Source organism: Thalassophryne amazonica, chromosome 3 (assembly GCF_902500255.1).
Source record: "Thalassophryne amazonica chromosome 3, fThaAma1.1, whole genome shotgun sequence".
Taxonomy (NCBI): domain Eukaryota; kingdom Metazoa; phylum Chordata; class Actinopteri; order Batrachoidiformes; family Batrachoididae; genus Thalassophryne; species Thalassophryne amazonica.
Genome location: NC_047105.1, coordinates 54289416 through 54304751, shown reverse-complemented (window position 1 = coordinate 54304751; position 15336 = coordinate 54289416). Strand labels below are relative to the sequence as shown.

General features: G+C 41.1%; 1 protein-coding gene across 1 annotated transcript; it reads right to left on the bottom strand.

The window, feature by feature from the left end:
• Positions 1-388: 388 nt before the first annotated feature.
• LOC117507910 (piggyBac transposable element-derived protein 4-like) lies at positions 389-13998 on the bottom strand. The gene is made up of 2 exons (XM_034167669.1): positions 13792-13998; positions 389-2330 (listed from the first exon to the last, which is right to left on the bottom strand). The coding sequence occupies exon 2, from the start codon at positions 1684-1686 to the stop codon at positions 556-558; it is 1131 nt and encodes a 376-aa protein (XP_034023560.1). The 5' UTR covers positions 1687-2330; positions 13792-13998; the 3' UTR covers positions 389-555.
• Positions 13999-15336: the final 1338 nt, after the last annotated feature.

The following is a 15336-nucleotide window of genomic DNA, read 5'->3' as shown; positions in this document are numbered from 1 at the left end:
TACCTTCAGGTCAGGACAGGCCTGGTAGCATGCAGTGGCGTCACTGCATCCACCACACCACCACCATGTGCCCTGGATAGCAGGCAGACAATGGGTCTACCTCCACTTCTTAGAAGTAACCATCCACCAGCTGCAGTCACGTGAAACATGGGCGTCTCTTTGGCCTTCTTAATAACTGGGGTCAGAGGGCATTTTTTGGTCATTTCTCTCACCTGGTATAATTTTTTTTATTATTGCTGTTAAAAGCTCACGCTGTATCGCACAATCAAGTAGTATGTCTTTTTTTTTTCAGGACAACCTGTACTTTCAGAATATATAACACCACTATAGCATTTATGAGTGTAATAAAAGTTTTACAATCAGAAATAAGAAAAAATGAAGCTGAAAATAATGGTCACACACATTTATTCAAAACACGCAGCAAACTATAACAAACATATTTTGACACTTTATAAAGGTTGTTTGGGGTCTACCACAAAAGAATGTAAAAAATAAAGGTTGTAACAATAAACAAATGCACATTTTGAACAATATATACATGATGGTCCAGTTGTTTTATTGGTCTTCATGCCACACCTCAAAGCAATTTCTGTCTGCTATGACACAAAGCGCCACATCACAAACTTTGCACTTCCATGGAGTTGACTGTTCTTTTTCACGTATCTTCCTGCACTGAACACAACCTCTCCTTCCATATGAGGCCCTCTTCTTCTGATCACTTTGAGCAGCTATTGGCACTGGAACATGTTGCCCAGGTGCTTTGGAAGGAGGGACTGCCACTGAAACACCACACAGCTGGGCTGCCAGCTCCTCCAAGAACTCCCTGTGTTTCTTTGCTTTGTCCTGATAATACTCCTTGTGAAGAATATATGCGTTTGTGGCAGCAATGTCCAGAAAATGATAAAAAAGGGTCCTGTACCAGTGCATTGTTTTGTGGTGTACTGTATAGTACTGTATGAGTTGATGTGACAGGTCAACTCCTCCCATATTCTTGTTATACTGAGTGACTGGGTTTGGGCACAAAACATTCTCGGAGACCCACTGTCCGTCTTGATCTTTGAAGCGCCGGGCCACAGTTTCCCCCGTAAAGGCTGGATGTATTGTGGAGCAGACAGCTACCTCACGTATATCCATCCACTTCACAAACACCAGTGGGCCATCCCTGATCCACCGTATTGTGCCTCTGGGATCCTTCTTTGTGAGGGTGTTGTTTTGTGTGCGTGGGCATTCTTTCTGGTGTTCCCTGTATGTGCCACATGCACCAATCTTCATTGCAAACAGGTCCTTGAAAAGTTTAGGGCTGGTGTAGAAGCTGTCTACATAGAGGTGGTACCCATGGCCCAGAAACGCAGGCTTGATGAGAGACATGACTGAGTCATACGCCAGCCCAACACCTGATGCAAACTGTGATTTTCCAGTGTAAACGGCAAAGTCGATGGTGTAGCCATTCATACTGTCTGCCAAGACAAACAGCTTGAACCCCCACTTTGTTGGCTTGGCCTTCATGAACTGGGTCATTCCAGTATAGACCTTTGTGGTGACCATTCTTTCATTAATGGAGATGTTCTGTCTTGGATGATAATGAGCCTTACACGCAGTTGTAAGGGTGTCAAGCAGGGGTCTCAGACAAAAAAGTTTGTCGTGCTGGGGTGTTCCTTTTTTTTGCATCATTGACCAAATCTTCATCCGGGTCACTCATGTGGATATTCCACGATATGGTGCGGTACCGGTCCCTGGTCATAATGGTTGGAGGAAAGCTCAGACTGTATATGGTGTTTTGCCTCCAATAGTCACGTATTGAACTCAACTTCACTAAACAAAAGTAAAATGTTAGTCCAAGAAACTTGTAGAACTCTGTCTCTTGTAAAGAAGTCCAGATGTATTTTTTCCCTTTGGATATGTTTTTTGCAGCCTGTTTGTTTATGTTTGTGCAAAGGGATGTAATGGCACTTTTGTCAATAAACAGTGAAAATAGATCTAATGGAGTGTATGCTCCACCAGAACTGAGCTGGTGTCCTGGGTTTCTTTTTGGGGTAAATTCTTTGGGGTTTGGGACAGTGTCGGGGTCCTGTTCACTGTTCCATCTTGTTTGAAGAGTTGCAGGTCCGGGTTGTGGAGATCTGCTGCGGTCCCTAGATGTGCTTCTGGATCTGCTCCTACTTCTCCCTCTTGTATGATGTCTCCTGGGTGTGGGACTGGTGCGGCCTGGGTGTGAAGTGGCAGGAGATGCAGTCCTTTGTGGCGCAGAGGTGGATGGTGAAGTAATGCTGGGCTGTGATGGATGTACAGTGGGAGAAGACGGAGGTGTTGCACTTTCCTCTGACTCATCACTGTAAAATAAATAAACAACAAAAGTTTTATATAATGATCAATTCCTCTTATAATACATACGTTACAAACCGTGTTATGGTCGGCTTACTGGTAGTATAGTAACTAAACTTGGAAAGCAAAATCTACTCTGATAAGAAATTCCCAAGTCAAACCAAGTAAAACGTGGCATTACAATTATTACAAGAGTGTTTTCATGTGACGCATTGGTCACGTGATTTTTGCGCCCCACAGCCATTTTGGATTACCACGTGGTGGTCGCTGTGATACGATACGTGCATTTGGCAAACAATTATAAAGGCTTTAATTGATGTTTTCTGAAGCGCAGATGCTTCAACAATGTTCAACTTTTGTGCTAGTGTCGGTTGTTCAATCAGAGGTGATAAAAATGAGGCAGGTCGGTCCAGCTTGGAGGGGCTGCTGCACCGCCTTCCCACCCCGGAAAAACGTCCTCGCCGCCTTTGCCCACTTCTCCTCCTCCTCCTCCCCCTCGGAGGGGGAGCACCCGCTCGTGTCCTACGTGTCGGGCATGGCTGCAGGTGGACGACTGCCAAGTCTCTGCGCTCAGCGGCAGTTTTTGGTATGGTACATTACATTTATTTGGGGTGGGGTGGGGGTGGGGGGGGGACCATCACTTAAAAAAAGAAAAACCTCAACAGCAAAATGTCACTGTGTGTAGAACTGACAAATCAGCGTCCCCTGAAGGCATCTGCTGGTGCCCCGTTTGCCGTCTGAGAGAAGCAGTGGGTGGAAGGAAAAAAAGGGGGAGGGGCACGCAGGGGACAGTTCACTTCTGGGCTTCTCTGGTCGACTCCAGTCGATTGCATGAAAAAAAAAAAAAAAAGAGCAGCTCTTCAGAGAAAGAGAAATTCCATCAATTCTGGAATATTACAGTTACAATGAGGAAAATAAGTATTTGAACACCCTGCGACTTTGCAAGTCCACTGTGAGACACATAATCCAAAAAAAAAAAAATAATACAGAAAGTCCACCTCCACTACACTTATTATTCCAAATTAGAAGTACCTATTTGAGGTCGTTAGCTGCATAAAGACACCTGTCCATCCCACACAATCAGTAAGACTCCAACTACTAACATGGCTAAGACCAAAGAGCTGTCCAAAGACACCAGAGACAAAATTGTAGACTTCCACATGGCTGGAAAGGGCTACGGGGCAATTGCCAAGCAGCTTGGTGAAAAAAGATCAACTGCTGGAGCAATTATTAGAAAATGGAAGAGGATAAACATGACTGTCAATCTCCCTCAGACTGGGGCTCCATTCAAGATCCCACCTTGTGGTGTATCAATGATCCTAAGAAAGGTGAGGAATCAGCCCAGAACTGCACGGGATGAGCTGGTCAATGACCTGAAGAGAGCTGGCACCACTGTTTCCAAGGTTACCGTGGGTAATACACTAAGACGTCATGGGTTAAAATCATGCATGGCACGGAAGGTTCCCCTGCTTAAATCAGCACACGTCCAGGCCCGCCTTAAGTTTGCCCATGACCATTTGGATGATCCATAGGAGTCATGGGAGAAAGTTACGTGGTCAGAATAGAACTTTTTGGTCTTAATTCCACTCGCTGTGTTTGGAGGAAGAAGCATGCTGAGTACCATCCCAAAAACACCGTCCCTGCTGTGATGCATGGGGGTGGAAGCATCATGCTTTGGTGGGTATTTTTATGCACATGGGACAGGACGACTGCACTGTATTAAGGAGAGGATGCCCAGGGCCATGTATTGGGAGATTTTGGGGAACAACCTCCTTCCCTCAGTTAGAGCATTGAAGATGGGTTGTGGATGGGTCTTCCAACATGACAATGACCCGAAGCACACAGCCAGGATGACAAAGGAGTGGCTCCGCAAGAAGCATAATCAAGGTTCTGGAGTGGCCTAGCCAGTCTCCAGACCTAAACCCAATAGAAAATCTTTGGAGGGAGCTCAAACTCTGTGTTTCTCAGTGACAGCCCAGTAACCTGGCTGATCTAGAGAAGATATGTATGGAGGAATGGGCCAAAATCCCTGCTGCAGTGTGTGCAAACCTGCTGAAAAACTACACGAAACATTTGACCTCTGTAATTGCAAACAAAGGATACTGTACCAAATATAACATTGATTTCACAGGTGTTGAAATACTTATTTGCAGCAGTAACAAACAAATAAATTATAAAAATCATACATTGGGATTTCCAGATTTTTTTTTTTAGATTACGTGTCTCACAGTGGACATGCACATAAGATGAAAATTTCAGACCCCTCCATGATTTCTAAGTGGGAGAACTTGCAAAATCGCAGGGTGTTCAAATACTTATTTTCCTCACTGTAACACTCCAGAATTGATGTCTGATGTTTAGATCACCGATCCAAATTCCTTCAGAGACAATCCATTGTTGATGGTCAAACCAAAAGCTTTGCACTGTTTCACACATAAAGAAAAAGATGGTCCAACAGGTCTTCAGTTCTAGTCAGTTACCGACATCCATTTGGAATCTGTTTGAAAAAACTCCTTAGTTGGATAAATCTTGTTAGTAATTTTCAACTGGAGTGCTTTTGTCTTTGGTGAGACTGGAAATGTTAAATATTTACATCTAATCTTTTGTATTTCCTCCTTTCCAAAACCTAAGAATACGAGGTCTATTAGAAAAGTATCCGACCTTATTATTTTTTTCAAAAACCACATGGATTTGAATCACGTGATTGCGTCAGACAAGCTTGAACCCTCGTGCGCATGCATGAGTTTTTCCACGCCTGTCGGTTGCGTCATTCGCCTGTGAGCAGGCTCCGTTTTGGTCTCACAGGACGGCTTTGAGATGGCGTTCAGATGGCTGTCTGTGGTTTTTCCATCGAGTGATTATCCGAGAAATTGTGGATATGCCTGGACATGCCAGAACATGTCCCGTGAGGCTTCATCATGGCGTTGCTTTGCGCCATGCGGCACCGCCGCGACGCGCAGAATTCCTCCGCACGTCTGTCTCAATGTGCCGAAAAAGTGCTGATGTCCACGTCTTTTCACAATTCCTGTGCTAGTCAGACGACATCCCGGATAAAACACAGCGTCCAGTTTGGAAATGAACGGCACATTCCACTGTTACAGGAGTTTTTGTCATGGAAAGAGGAGCGGAGGCTTCGCGCGTCGCGGCGATGCCGCATGGCGCAAAGCAACGCCGTGATGAAGCCTCACGGGACATGTTCTGGCATGTCCAGGCACATCCACAATTTCTCGGATAATCACTCGATGGAAAAACCACCGACAGCTGTCTGAACGCCATCTCAAAGCCGTCCTGTGAGACCAAAACGGAGGTGGTTTTGTCTCGCTCCAGTAGCGAATCCATCGGGACTCGCGAAGCCTCCGCTCGGCTTTCCATGACAAAATCTCTTGTTAAAAGTGAAATCTGCTGGAAAGTGGTTGATGTCGAGCTCGTGTGTTAACCACAGAAATGGCACACGATGGTCACGGATCCACACAGCCATCCATTTAGAAATGAAATGGTCGTTCAGCCTGTCGATGGCAGCTTCGGAGCGCAGCGCGCCCCACAGCTGCTGGGGGCCGTCCTTAAAGCGACAGTAACACTCCTTATTCTCTACCAAGCCCGTAACATTTTCACCGAAAGCCAGATAAATTTTTCTAATGGTTTCCAGCTGCCAGTCTCTAACAGTTTCTGAAAAAATTCTGATGGAAAAAAAGCCCAAATCATTCCGCCATTTCCTGGCAATGAAACAACGACAAGAGGAGTGGACCACTCCTCACTCAAAGCCTGCTCACAGGCGAATGACGCAACCGACAGGCGTGGAAAAACTCATGCATGTGCACGGGGGTTCAAGCCTGTCTGACGCAATCACACGTGATTCAAATCCATATGGTTTTTGAAAAAAAAAAAATAATAATAAGGTCGGATACTTTTCTAAGACCTCGTATAATTTTACTAAGCAAACATTACATGTATTGGTGGCAAGCCAAGAATGCCACCAATACGCCACTTTCAGACACGTTTCACCAAAACAAAATATGCTGTAAAAAAAAACAAACAAACAAACAAACAAGAAACAGTTTTGTCAGTTATTTCGGCTCTTTATACACCATAATTGAAGATGATGCATGAAATGCACCGTAATGTCAAAAACTATGCCGTTTTTCATGCTGCAATGGAGCCCTTAAAAAGCGCCGTAAAATACGCCATTCAGATGCACACAACACATGGAAAATACGTGCATCTGTGCACTTCAGGACACGCTTTAAAAGTGCCGTTTGTGCGGTATGATTATCTCCATCATCCTTTTCGCTCAACCACTAACTTGAAGTGTTTGTGCCCAATCACTGATCAAGACGAGCAGACCGAATCAGTCCAGCACAGATCTCTTTGTGGCAAAGTTTGCTCCAACTTACTTGCTGTGTCATTTAACATTGGAATTTTGGGCGTTAAGCAGGAAAATCTCATAGATTAGCATCCTCTTTCATACATTGTTTGATTTTTTTTTTAATTAAATACGTTTCTCTCATTTATTTCAGGGATTTATGCTTCTGTTGTCTAATTGTGGCTGTAGCGCAGCGGTAAGACTCATCTGCCGTTCAGGTTGTTTCAGGTTCGAGTCCCACAAGTGGCTTTTTTTTATTTTTTTTTTATTTCACCAGAAAAACTCCCATTGAGATTAAGAAGATCTTTTCAAAGGGAGTTCTGGTCAAGATAAACAGCAACAAATACAAAGCACAGTTACACATTCACAGAAACACAAGCCACTTAAAAAGATAAAAATTAAAATTACAAGCATACTGTAAAAAACAAGTGCATATTATGGAGTTGGCCTCAAGTGTTCTCAATGTAGATTTAAAAGTGCTCTGTGAAATTAATACTTTTATTTTCCACTCTTGAAATTTATTCCAGGCAAAAGCTGTGGAGTGGGCAGAAGCCCTGTTCTCTCCAGGCACACGGAACAGAGTTGAACTACAGCAATAAATAACTGTTCCATCAGCATAAAAATGCAAATTAGCATGACACATTAGAGCCCAAAAAGCTGGTATGATTATTAAATAAAAAGGGACCCAAAACAGAGCCCTGTAGCACCCCCTTGTGGACAGTAACAAATTCAGAACACAGACCACCAGATTTAAAAATAATATAATAATCTTTATTTACACTGCACATGGTGTAAAGTATCAGGCAGATTTAGTTTTAAAAACACAGGCATTGCACAAATGAATCCCATTTGTGATCTCATAAAATAAACTAAAAGGTGTTCAAGGAACTCAGTCTGGACAGTTTCAGTTCAGATTGGAGAATGTTCCAATCAGAGGGAGCTGAAAAACCAAAGGCATTCTTTCCTGCTTCAGTGAAGACAAGAGGTACATGAAAACATAATGTCATTGACAGCTTTTCCTCACAGACAGAGATTTAATAACGTTCAAAATTTCTGTGGCTGTTTAGGTTATTAGTGGTGACAGACAAAGATGATGGACTCAGTGATGGCAGTGTAGAAGTTCACCATCATTTGTGGCAGGTTGAACTTCCTCAGCTGCAGCAGAGTACATCCTGTTTTGCTCTCTTGATGAGAGAGCTCACATTCAGCTCCGACTTGAGGTCCTGGGCGATGGTGATCCACAGGTAGCAGAAGGACTCTACAGTGGCAACTGGGAAGTCACACAGGACTGGGTTCATTCTGAAGTCAACAACCATCTCCACTGTCTTGAGGTATTGAGCTCCAGCTTGTTCTGTTTGCACCAGGACACCAGGTAACCGATCTCAGTCTGTAGGCAGATGCAATGCCTATGTTTCTAAAACTAAATCTGCCTGATAATTTACACCATGTGCAATGTTATTATGACCAAATCAATTGTATTTTATTTATCATCATTGTTCTCCTGTTGACGTTAACCTGTCCACTATGATGTGTGCTGCTGCCTTTCTTGGGCAGGTCTTCCTTGCAAAAGAGGCTTCAATCTCAATGGAATTCTACCTGGTTAAATAAAGGTAATTATTATTTTTAAATCTGATGGTCTGTGTCCTAAATTTGTTTCTGTCCACAAGGGGGTGCTGCAGGGTTGTTTTGGATCCCCTTTTATTTATTAAATCATACCAACTTTTTGGGCTCTAATGTGTCAGATGCTAATTTGCATTTTTATGCTGATGGCAGTTATTTATTGATGTGGTTCAACTCTGTTCCATGTGCCCGGACAGAAGAGGGCTTTTGTCTGGAGGGCAATTCCGTAGTGTCGGACGTACATTTTGTGCTCCATCCATTTTCTTCCGCTTTATCCGGAGTCGGGTCATGGGGCATCAGCTCAAGCAAAGCCACCCAGACCTCCCGATCCACACACACCTCCCCCAGCTCCTCCGGGGAACACCGAGGCGTTCCCAAGCCAGCCGAGAGACGCAGTCCATCCAGCGTGTCCTGGGTCTTCCCTGAGGTCTCCTCCTAATGGAACGTGCCCGGAACAGTATGACAAACGGGTAATTTTCTTGGAGCAGGTTATGTAACTCTGCCAGATGTAATAAATTATCAACAGAATATCTGCCCAATTTCTGAGTGATTTAAAAAATATGCTCAAAATAACTTTGTGTCGGACGAACTCAGAGGAAAGCAGTTCTTAACATATGTTGGACAGGTATCAAATTCTCTGTGATGTGTGAAGGCATTTACTGGAAATGTCTCTATGTATAATCCTGTTGGTCATTAGTGGCTATATGGAAGTGTCAACCATTGCTGTTCATAATTGCAATGAAAGCCTACTCAGAATAATTTGTGGTGTTGACATACACATTTTTTTGTATCGGACGTACATGTCTGAAGTTGTTCACCAGAGTGCAGGCAATTGGGCAATAAAATCAATGTGAAACCTTGTCAAAAATATCTGCAACACTTTATTCAGAAAATTTACAAAATTATGTAATGTAGGACAATGAATTTCACATCCTTAGAGATACTCATTCTCAGTAATCATATCCTAATTGGAAAAAAGTACTAATGGTGTAACCTTTAGTGACTTCTTTCAAATTCAATAGTTCACTGTTAAACTGCATATGGAATTCAGTCACACTGAACTAAAAAGTATAACTTTAGAGTCTGTTATATACCAGGCACAATGTATGTTCTAAAATATGAAGAATAAACTTAAGCTTCACACTGTCCCAAGGAAATTGTTCAGAGTGATGTGAACTGGAACTGTCTAGTACAGGATTTTCTTTAATTCGGGCCCTTCTCCTTGCCATTTTCTCCTTGTTGGTGAGTGGCATTGCTCTGCAATACATTAAGATATTTCTGTCAGTTATTGACAAAATAGGATGGTCAGTGTATCAATAGTTTTGTCTATTCTTTCACCTAAAAGTTACCAGGGTTCTTTTCTACATTTTGTCAATGTCAAGATTCTGCAAAAATTTTAAACAGAGAAAACTGATTGCACCATGATCAAGATATTGTCATGAAAATTATATGACATTTCAGTTAGTTATCAACTAATTTCTATGATTCATACCTCAATAAATTCAGCAAATTTAAATAAAATGTGACGTTAGGGTTTCAACCATGAAGGCTTTAATCAGCTGCCTACTGTTACTACATAACCAGAATTAATTTAGCTCAGATTGGACTCTCCTATGTAAGTATTTCATGAATTACTGCATATTTTCCAATACATGAGAATATGTATAGAATGCTTTCAATAAATTATTGATAATCAGATCAGGGTTCTAGCTAGGATAAAATTTTAGTGTAGTGGTAATGTCGAGGGAGCGAAGCAACCGGGGGGGGCTATGGTGCGGAAGCTTTTGAAAATGCAAGGTAAATATTGGCCATTCTAGTGGTACCCAAAGGGGAAAAGCCAGGTACGACAGCTAAGTCCCTTCATCATGTCCAGAAGGCTGGGGAAGTTTGTTGAGTGGGAAATGTCATTCTGGGTTAGCCAGTACATGGCCCTCAGTGAGGCAGTCGGAGTCCGTGGACTATTTTTATTCTCTTTCTTATGAGTAGTTTTTATTTTGTTATGTTTTATTCTTTTACTTCTATTTTTAATTAGGTATTTGAATTTTTTTTTTTTTATTTATTTAATTTTTTTATGTTGAACTGTTCTGTGTGAGGCACCTTGAGACGGCTTTTGTTGTAATTTGGCGCTTTATAAGCTGATTAAGTTGAAATTGAACAACATTTTATTGAGTATTAAAGTAAATAAATATGAAATTGGTTACTGGATCCTTAAACTCTGGACATAAACTCTACATGGTGGATCCTTGATCTCTGGACATAAACAGAAATAAAATCTGTTAGTTTTTGTCAAAAGCATTTCCTTTCAGACATTATTATTGGCATGAATGTATTTCCATACCTATGAGCTGCAGCTCTTGCAGATATGCTGCAGGTCAGGTTTATAAAGAATGCAAGACGTCTCATTTTGGGAGGAAAAAAAACGTTTTAGTCGATTGTAGTTTGTCTGTATTGCAACATTTGTAAGAGGCGTCATTTTATTTAAAGTGGCGATTCGTTTTGAAGTTATTAATTCCGAGCGGACTCTGTCTCAACAGAGAGCCGCGCAGCGTTTGAAGCTGTGACAAATGGAGGACGATTCTCGTTTCTCGACTGCAACAAGACCAGAGTCCCAGTTAGTGACTTTAATCCACACAAAAGTGACTCATGATATCTCAATGGCTTTCAGAGGGGTTAAGAAGTGGACTTACAGCTTCTGAAGAGCAGCGAATCAAAGAGCCACGAGCCATTGAATCTTAGCATTGATTCGATTCACGCTTCAAACTGGACTCGCTTTGCAGAAACGGTTGATTACAGACGCTGTATTGAAAATCCTAACGGTCCAAAATAAGCATAACGGTCCAAAATTATAGCGCAACGGGCCATAATGCAAGTTTGCGCTAGCTAGAACCCTGCAGATTATTCTTGCTGAGTTATTCCTCAGAAATTCATTGAACTACATATAACTTCAACAAGGGAAAGCTCTCTTAATCAAATAAAATGACATAAAATTATGTTTCCCTAAGGTGGCTACCATGTTTGAATTTTTGTTTATTACTTAGTTTTATACATACCTGACTTAATGATGACAGATGGATGCACCCTACTGTAAATTGTAATCAAACCATCCCAGTCGTATCTTTCTGAACTCTTCTGTAACAAACTGCATCATGTCAATGTTTACAATGTGCTTGAGCAGGTGAAGTTGCTCATAAACTTAAAGTCTCTTAAATATATATTACGGCCACTCTTAAAACTTCAGTTATCTTTATAATTTTACTACTGGTAAATTTTAGAATTAATTTACATGAGATATACTCATTAACTCACAGGAACTACTTTTTGAGCAGGAATTCATCAAGCACATCGGCCGGGGGCACGTACTAATACAGAATACCCAAAAATTAGCTAGAAGTTCGGCCAAAACAAGAGCATCCACTTTTAGCTTGCCATAAGCTATGCTAGTGGCGCTCATGAGAGTGTGAGATGGATGTAGACTGTAGCAAAAGTTTTAGAGCTTGTGTCAACAACTTTTTCAGCTGATGAAGATGCAGGTGGTACCACCTAGTGACCTGGCGACTGACCTACACTCCCCCTAGTGACTAAAATGTTACCATTGTCTTTAGATGGCTGAAACATGAAGTTAGGCTTGGTGTTGGACGTACATGGTGTCGGACATGCTCTGAAATTGCATGTCCGACCCCCTTGTAATTCAGTTCCCTATAATGACAGAATTGAAACAAACAATGGAATATGTTAAGGATATCATTTGTATTTTGTATAGAAATTTTTACATGTATGACTGGAGTACAGATCCAATTTTGTAGACATTTCAGTGTCGCACGTAGATGGCTACAGTGGCCAAATGTAAAATATCTGGCAACAGAAATCAATATAAGCAACCCTTTGTATTTGTTCAGCCTTAGATTGCTACAATAATGTAGTACTCATCAAGTGTGAACTTAATAAGTGTATCCAATTTTAACATAGAAAAAATGTAACACTTGATGTTGCTATCACTAAAATTTGCTGTAGCCAGCAAGGCATTCATTATTCTACCAACAGCATTATTATTGTATAGGTTTTCAGTAAAGGAATTTCATTTTCTTTAACTTCATACTTTTGGCAAAAAAAAAAACACAAACAACAACAAAAAACTACACATCTTTTGTGGCTATAGACCTATTCTGAAATTTTGGCCACTAAATTGATATCTGCATGGAATTGCCCTGGAATAAATTGCAAGAAGAGTGGAAATTAAAAGTATATATAAGAGCGCTTTTAAATCCACATTGAGAGCACTTGAGTCCAACTCCATAATATTATGAACTTGTTTTTATAGCATGCTTGTAATTTAAATTTTTATCTTTTTATTTGCCTTTTGCCTTGTGTTTGTGTAAATGTGTAACTGTGCTTTGTATTTGCTGCTGTTTATCTTCACCAGGACTCCCTTGGAAAAGATGTTCTTAATCTCAATGGGAACTTTTCTGGTTATTAAAAAAAAAACAAAACACACCACTCGCGGGATTACGGTGTCTGGTCGACCCGCTCCACTCGCAAAGCGGAGCGGGTCATCCTACATACTGGAGCGAGTCATTCCTGGGAAAGGGAGCGAGTTTCCTCTGAAGCTGCCGCTAGTTAGCTGGAAAGGTTGAAAACGACTAGAAATAAGTTAAAATTCACTCTGTAAACGTCTGAAATGTTTCTTAAATGGTGTCGAGCAACAAAAACGATAGCAAACGGGAGAAAGGACGAAGTTATCGCAAAACGTACAACAGCTGAGAAGATTTTTGAAACAGCTGCGAACAAAGAAAAATAATCTCAGAGCGCTGAGAAGAAATTAGTGTATTAGCAAAATTCGCCGTTTTACACACACACACACGTTAACGAATTATATAAAAACGTCACCTGCAGCGCACAATGTCACGTTCACTCAATCATGTCGGTTAGTAAGTGTTATTCCTTCTACATTTATATCAGTAAATAAGTGATTCTTTCAACTAAGAAGTAGAGCGGGTCGTCTAGAAATCGGCAACACAAGCGTAAAAACGGCGTAATGTTTGACACATTACAGTGCATTTAAAGGCGTTATTAACGGCGTAATTTGGAAGTGGCGCATTTGTGGCACTCTTGGCTTGCCATACATGTCCTCCACGGTGTACAATGGCGAAGGGGAAAACGCCAAAAAGTTCACAATATCGCAGTGTGAAACTGCCGACCAATTCGTTACATAAGATACAGATTCACTGAAGCAACCGCTACACATCTGTAACGACAAACAGCTTTATCTGGAGAGTTTAAAGCCTCGAAATAAACTTTGTCTTTCTCGCGCCAGCCGCGTACAAATCCAAGATGGAAACGGTGACTGTCCCGACGCAAATCGGTCACGTGACTGAAAACACGATACAAAAAACAAAAAAGATAAAATATGTGCATATGAAAGTAACAACTAAACAAATAACAAATAAAGCTGTTATTTGACTTTGTACTGTATTGTAATATTTGCTACTTACTCTTCAACTGGGCCCCAACACTCCATGTAATCATTTTCTTCATCCGTGAAAAAACTTTCTGCCCCAGACTCTGGATCACTCTCTAGAATATGCTCTCGAGACTCCTGCGCTGTAAACGTCTGACGTTTCTTCTCTGCCATAATATTGTTTGTAGATGAAAAAGTTGAAGAATTTAGGTGCGCTCTTTCAATGACACTCCATCACCATTCAGCATCGACTCAAATATTACCGCATCATCATGTATTGATTTATGGGTTGCCGCGGATCTATGCCATTTCCGGCGAAGTGGCCAATCCGAAGGCGAGAATTCGTACTTCCGCGACTGGCCCGCTGATCTCTATATATTCCTGTATCGCTCATTGGCCAATATTTTGAAGCAAACCGGTCGCCATATTACCACTCCCATGTTCCGCTCCTGAACGCTCTTTTCTATTGATTTTTCATGAGGCGTAACCAACTTTATTCTTTGTAATTTTGTTATAAAAATACCTTCATGTGCAGCTATAAACTGTGCAAATGGCCAAATCAAAGGCTGTGGACAAACATTTCACCTGTGAGTATGATTGAAAAGGGAAGCAATGAACAATAATTTGAAGAGTTCTATCCCTTATTCTAGTATATAGGCAAAGATAATAATAACAATAATAATAATAATAATAATAAAAAGAAGTGGCTTATTAACTCAACGTGTTTTGTGTTGGACGAACTATTTAAGACATTTATTAGGTCTACTTGTGCATAGTTTTGGAGCTTTAGGCGTTGTTGCTATGAGCTTTATTACTCATAATAGGCTGAAGTTCATAGAGCTGTGTGTAATAAATGTTGTCATTGCAGAGAAAACTATCTCCTGTAGCTAGTTAAGTGGTGTTTTATTCTTTTAGTGCAACTATTTAAAAAATTCCACTATTTCTGTGTTATCCATCAACTTTTTTCATGGTACCAATACACACACACACACACACACACACACACACACAGATGTGGCATGAGCGAGCAATATGGCGCTCAGGTTGGAGATCTGGTTTTAACAGATTAACAAAGTTGCTGACAATGCCACCTAGGATAGGCCTAGGACCCTGCACAAGGCAGACACAGGTTCGTTTTTACCATTTTTTAATTAAGGGGAGCAGAGACAAAAAGGGTTAACTGTAGAAATATATCCTTTATTTATTTCCAACCTTAATTTGTTAAAATCGCTCCCATTCCATTTACAAACATTAAAAACACATTGTTACTGAAAAATCAATAAACCCAAAATAAACTCAATAAAATTCACAAAACACACATCCACACACAAAAAAGAAACATGCAAATTTCAGTTCAATTTATTTTCATTTATTTAGCGCCCAATCACAGAGTTGCCTCAAGGTGTTTCACACAAGTAACGTCTAACCTTACTAACCCCCAGAGCAGCAGTGGTAAGGAAAAACTCCCTCTGAGGAAGAAACCTCAAGCAGACCAGACTCAAAGGCGTGACCCTCTGCTTGGGCCATGCTACAAACATAAATTGCATAACAATTCACGGACAAATATACAAGAAATGCT

Coding starts and splice junctions, on each gene's coding strand:
- LOC117507910 (XM_034167669.1), bottom strand. CDS start 1,686: ATGAAGATTTGGTCAATGATGCAAAAAAAAGGAACACCCCAGCACGAC.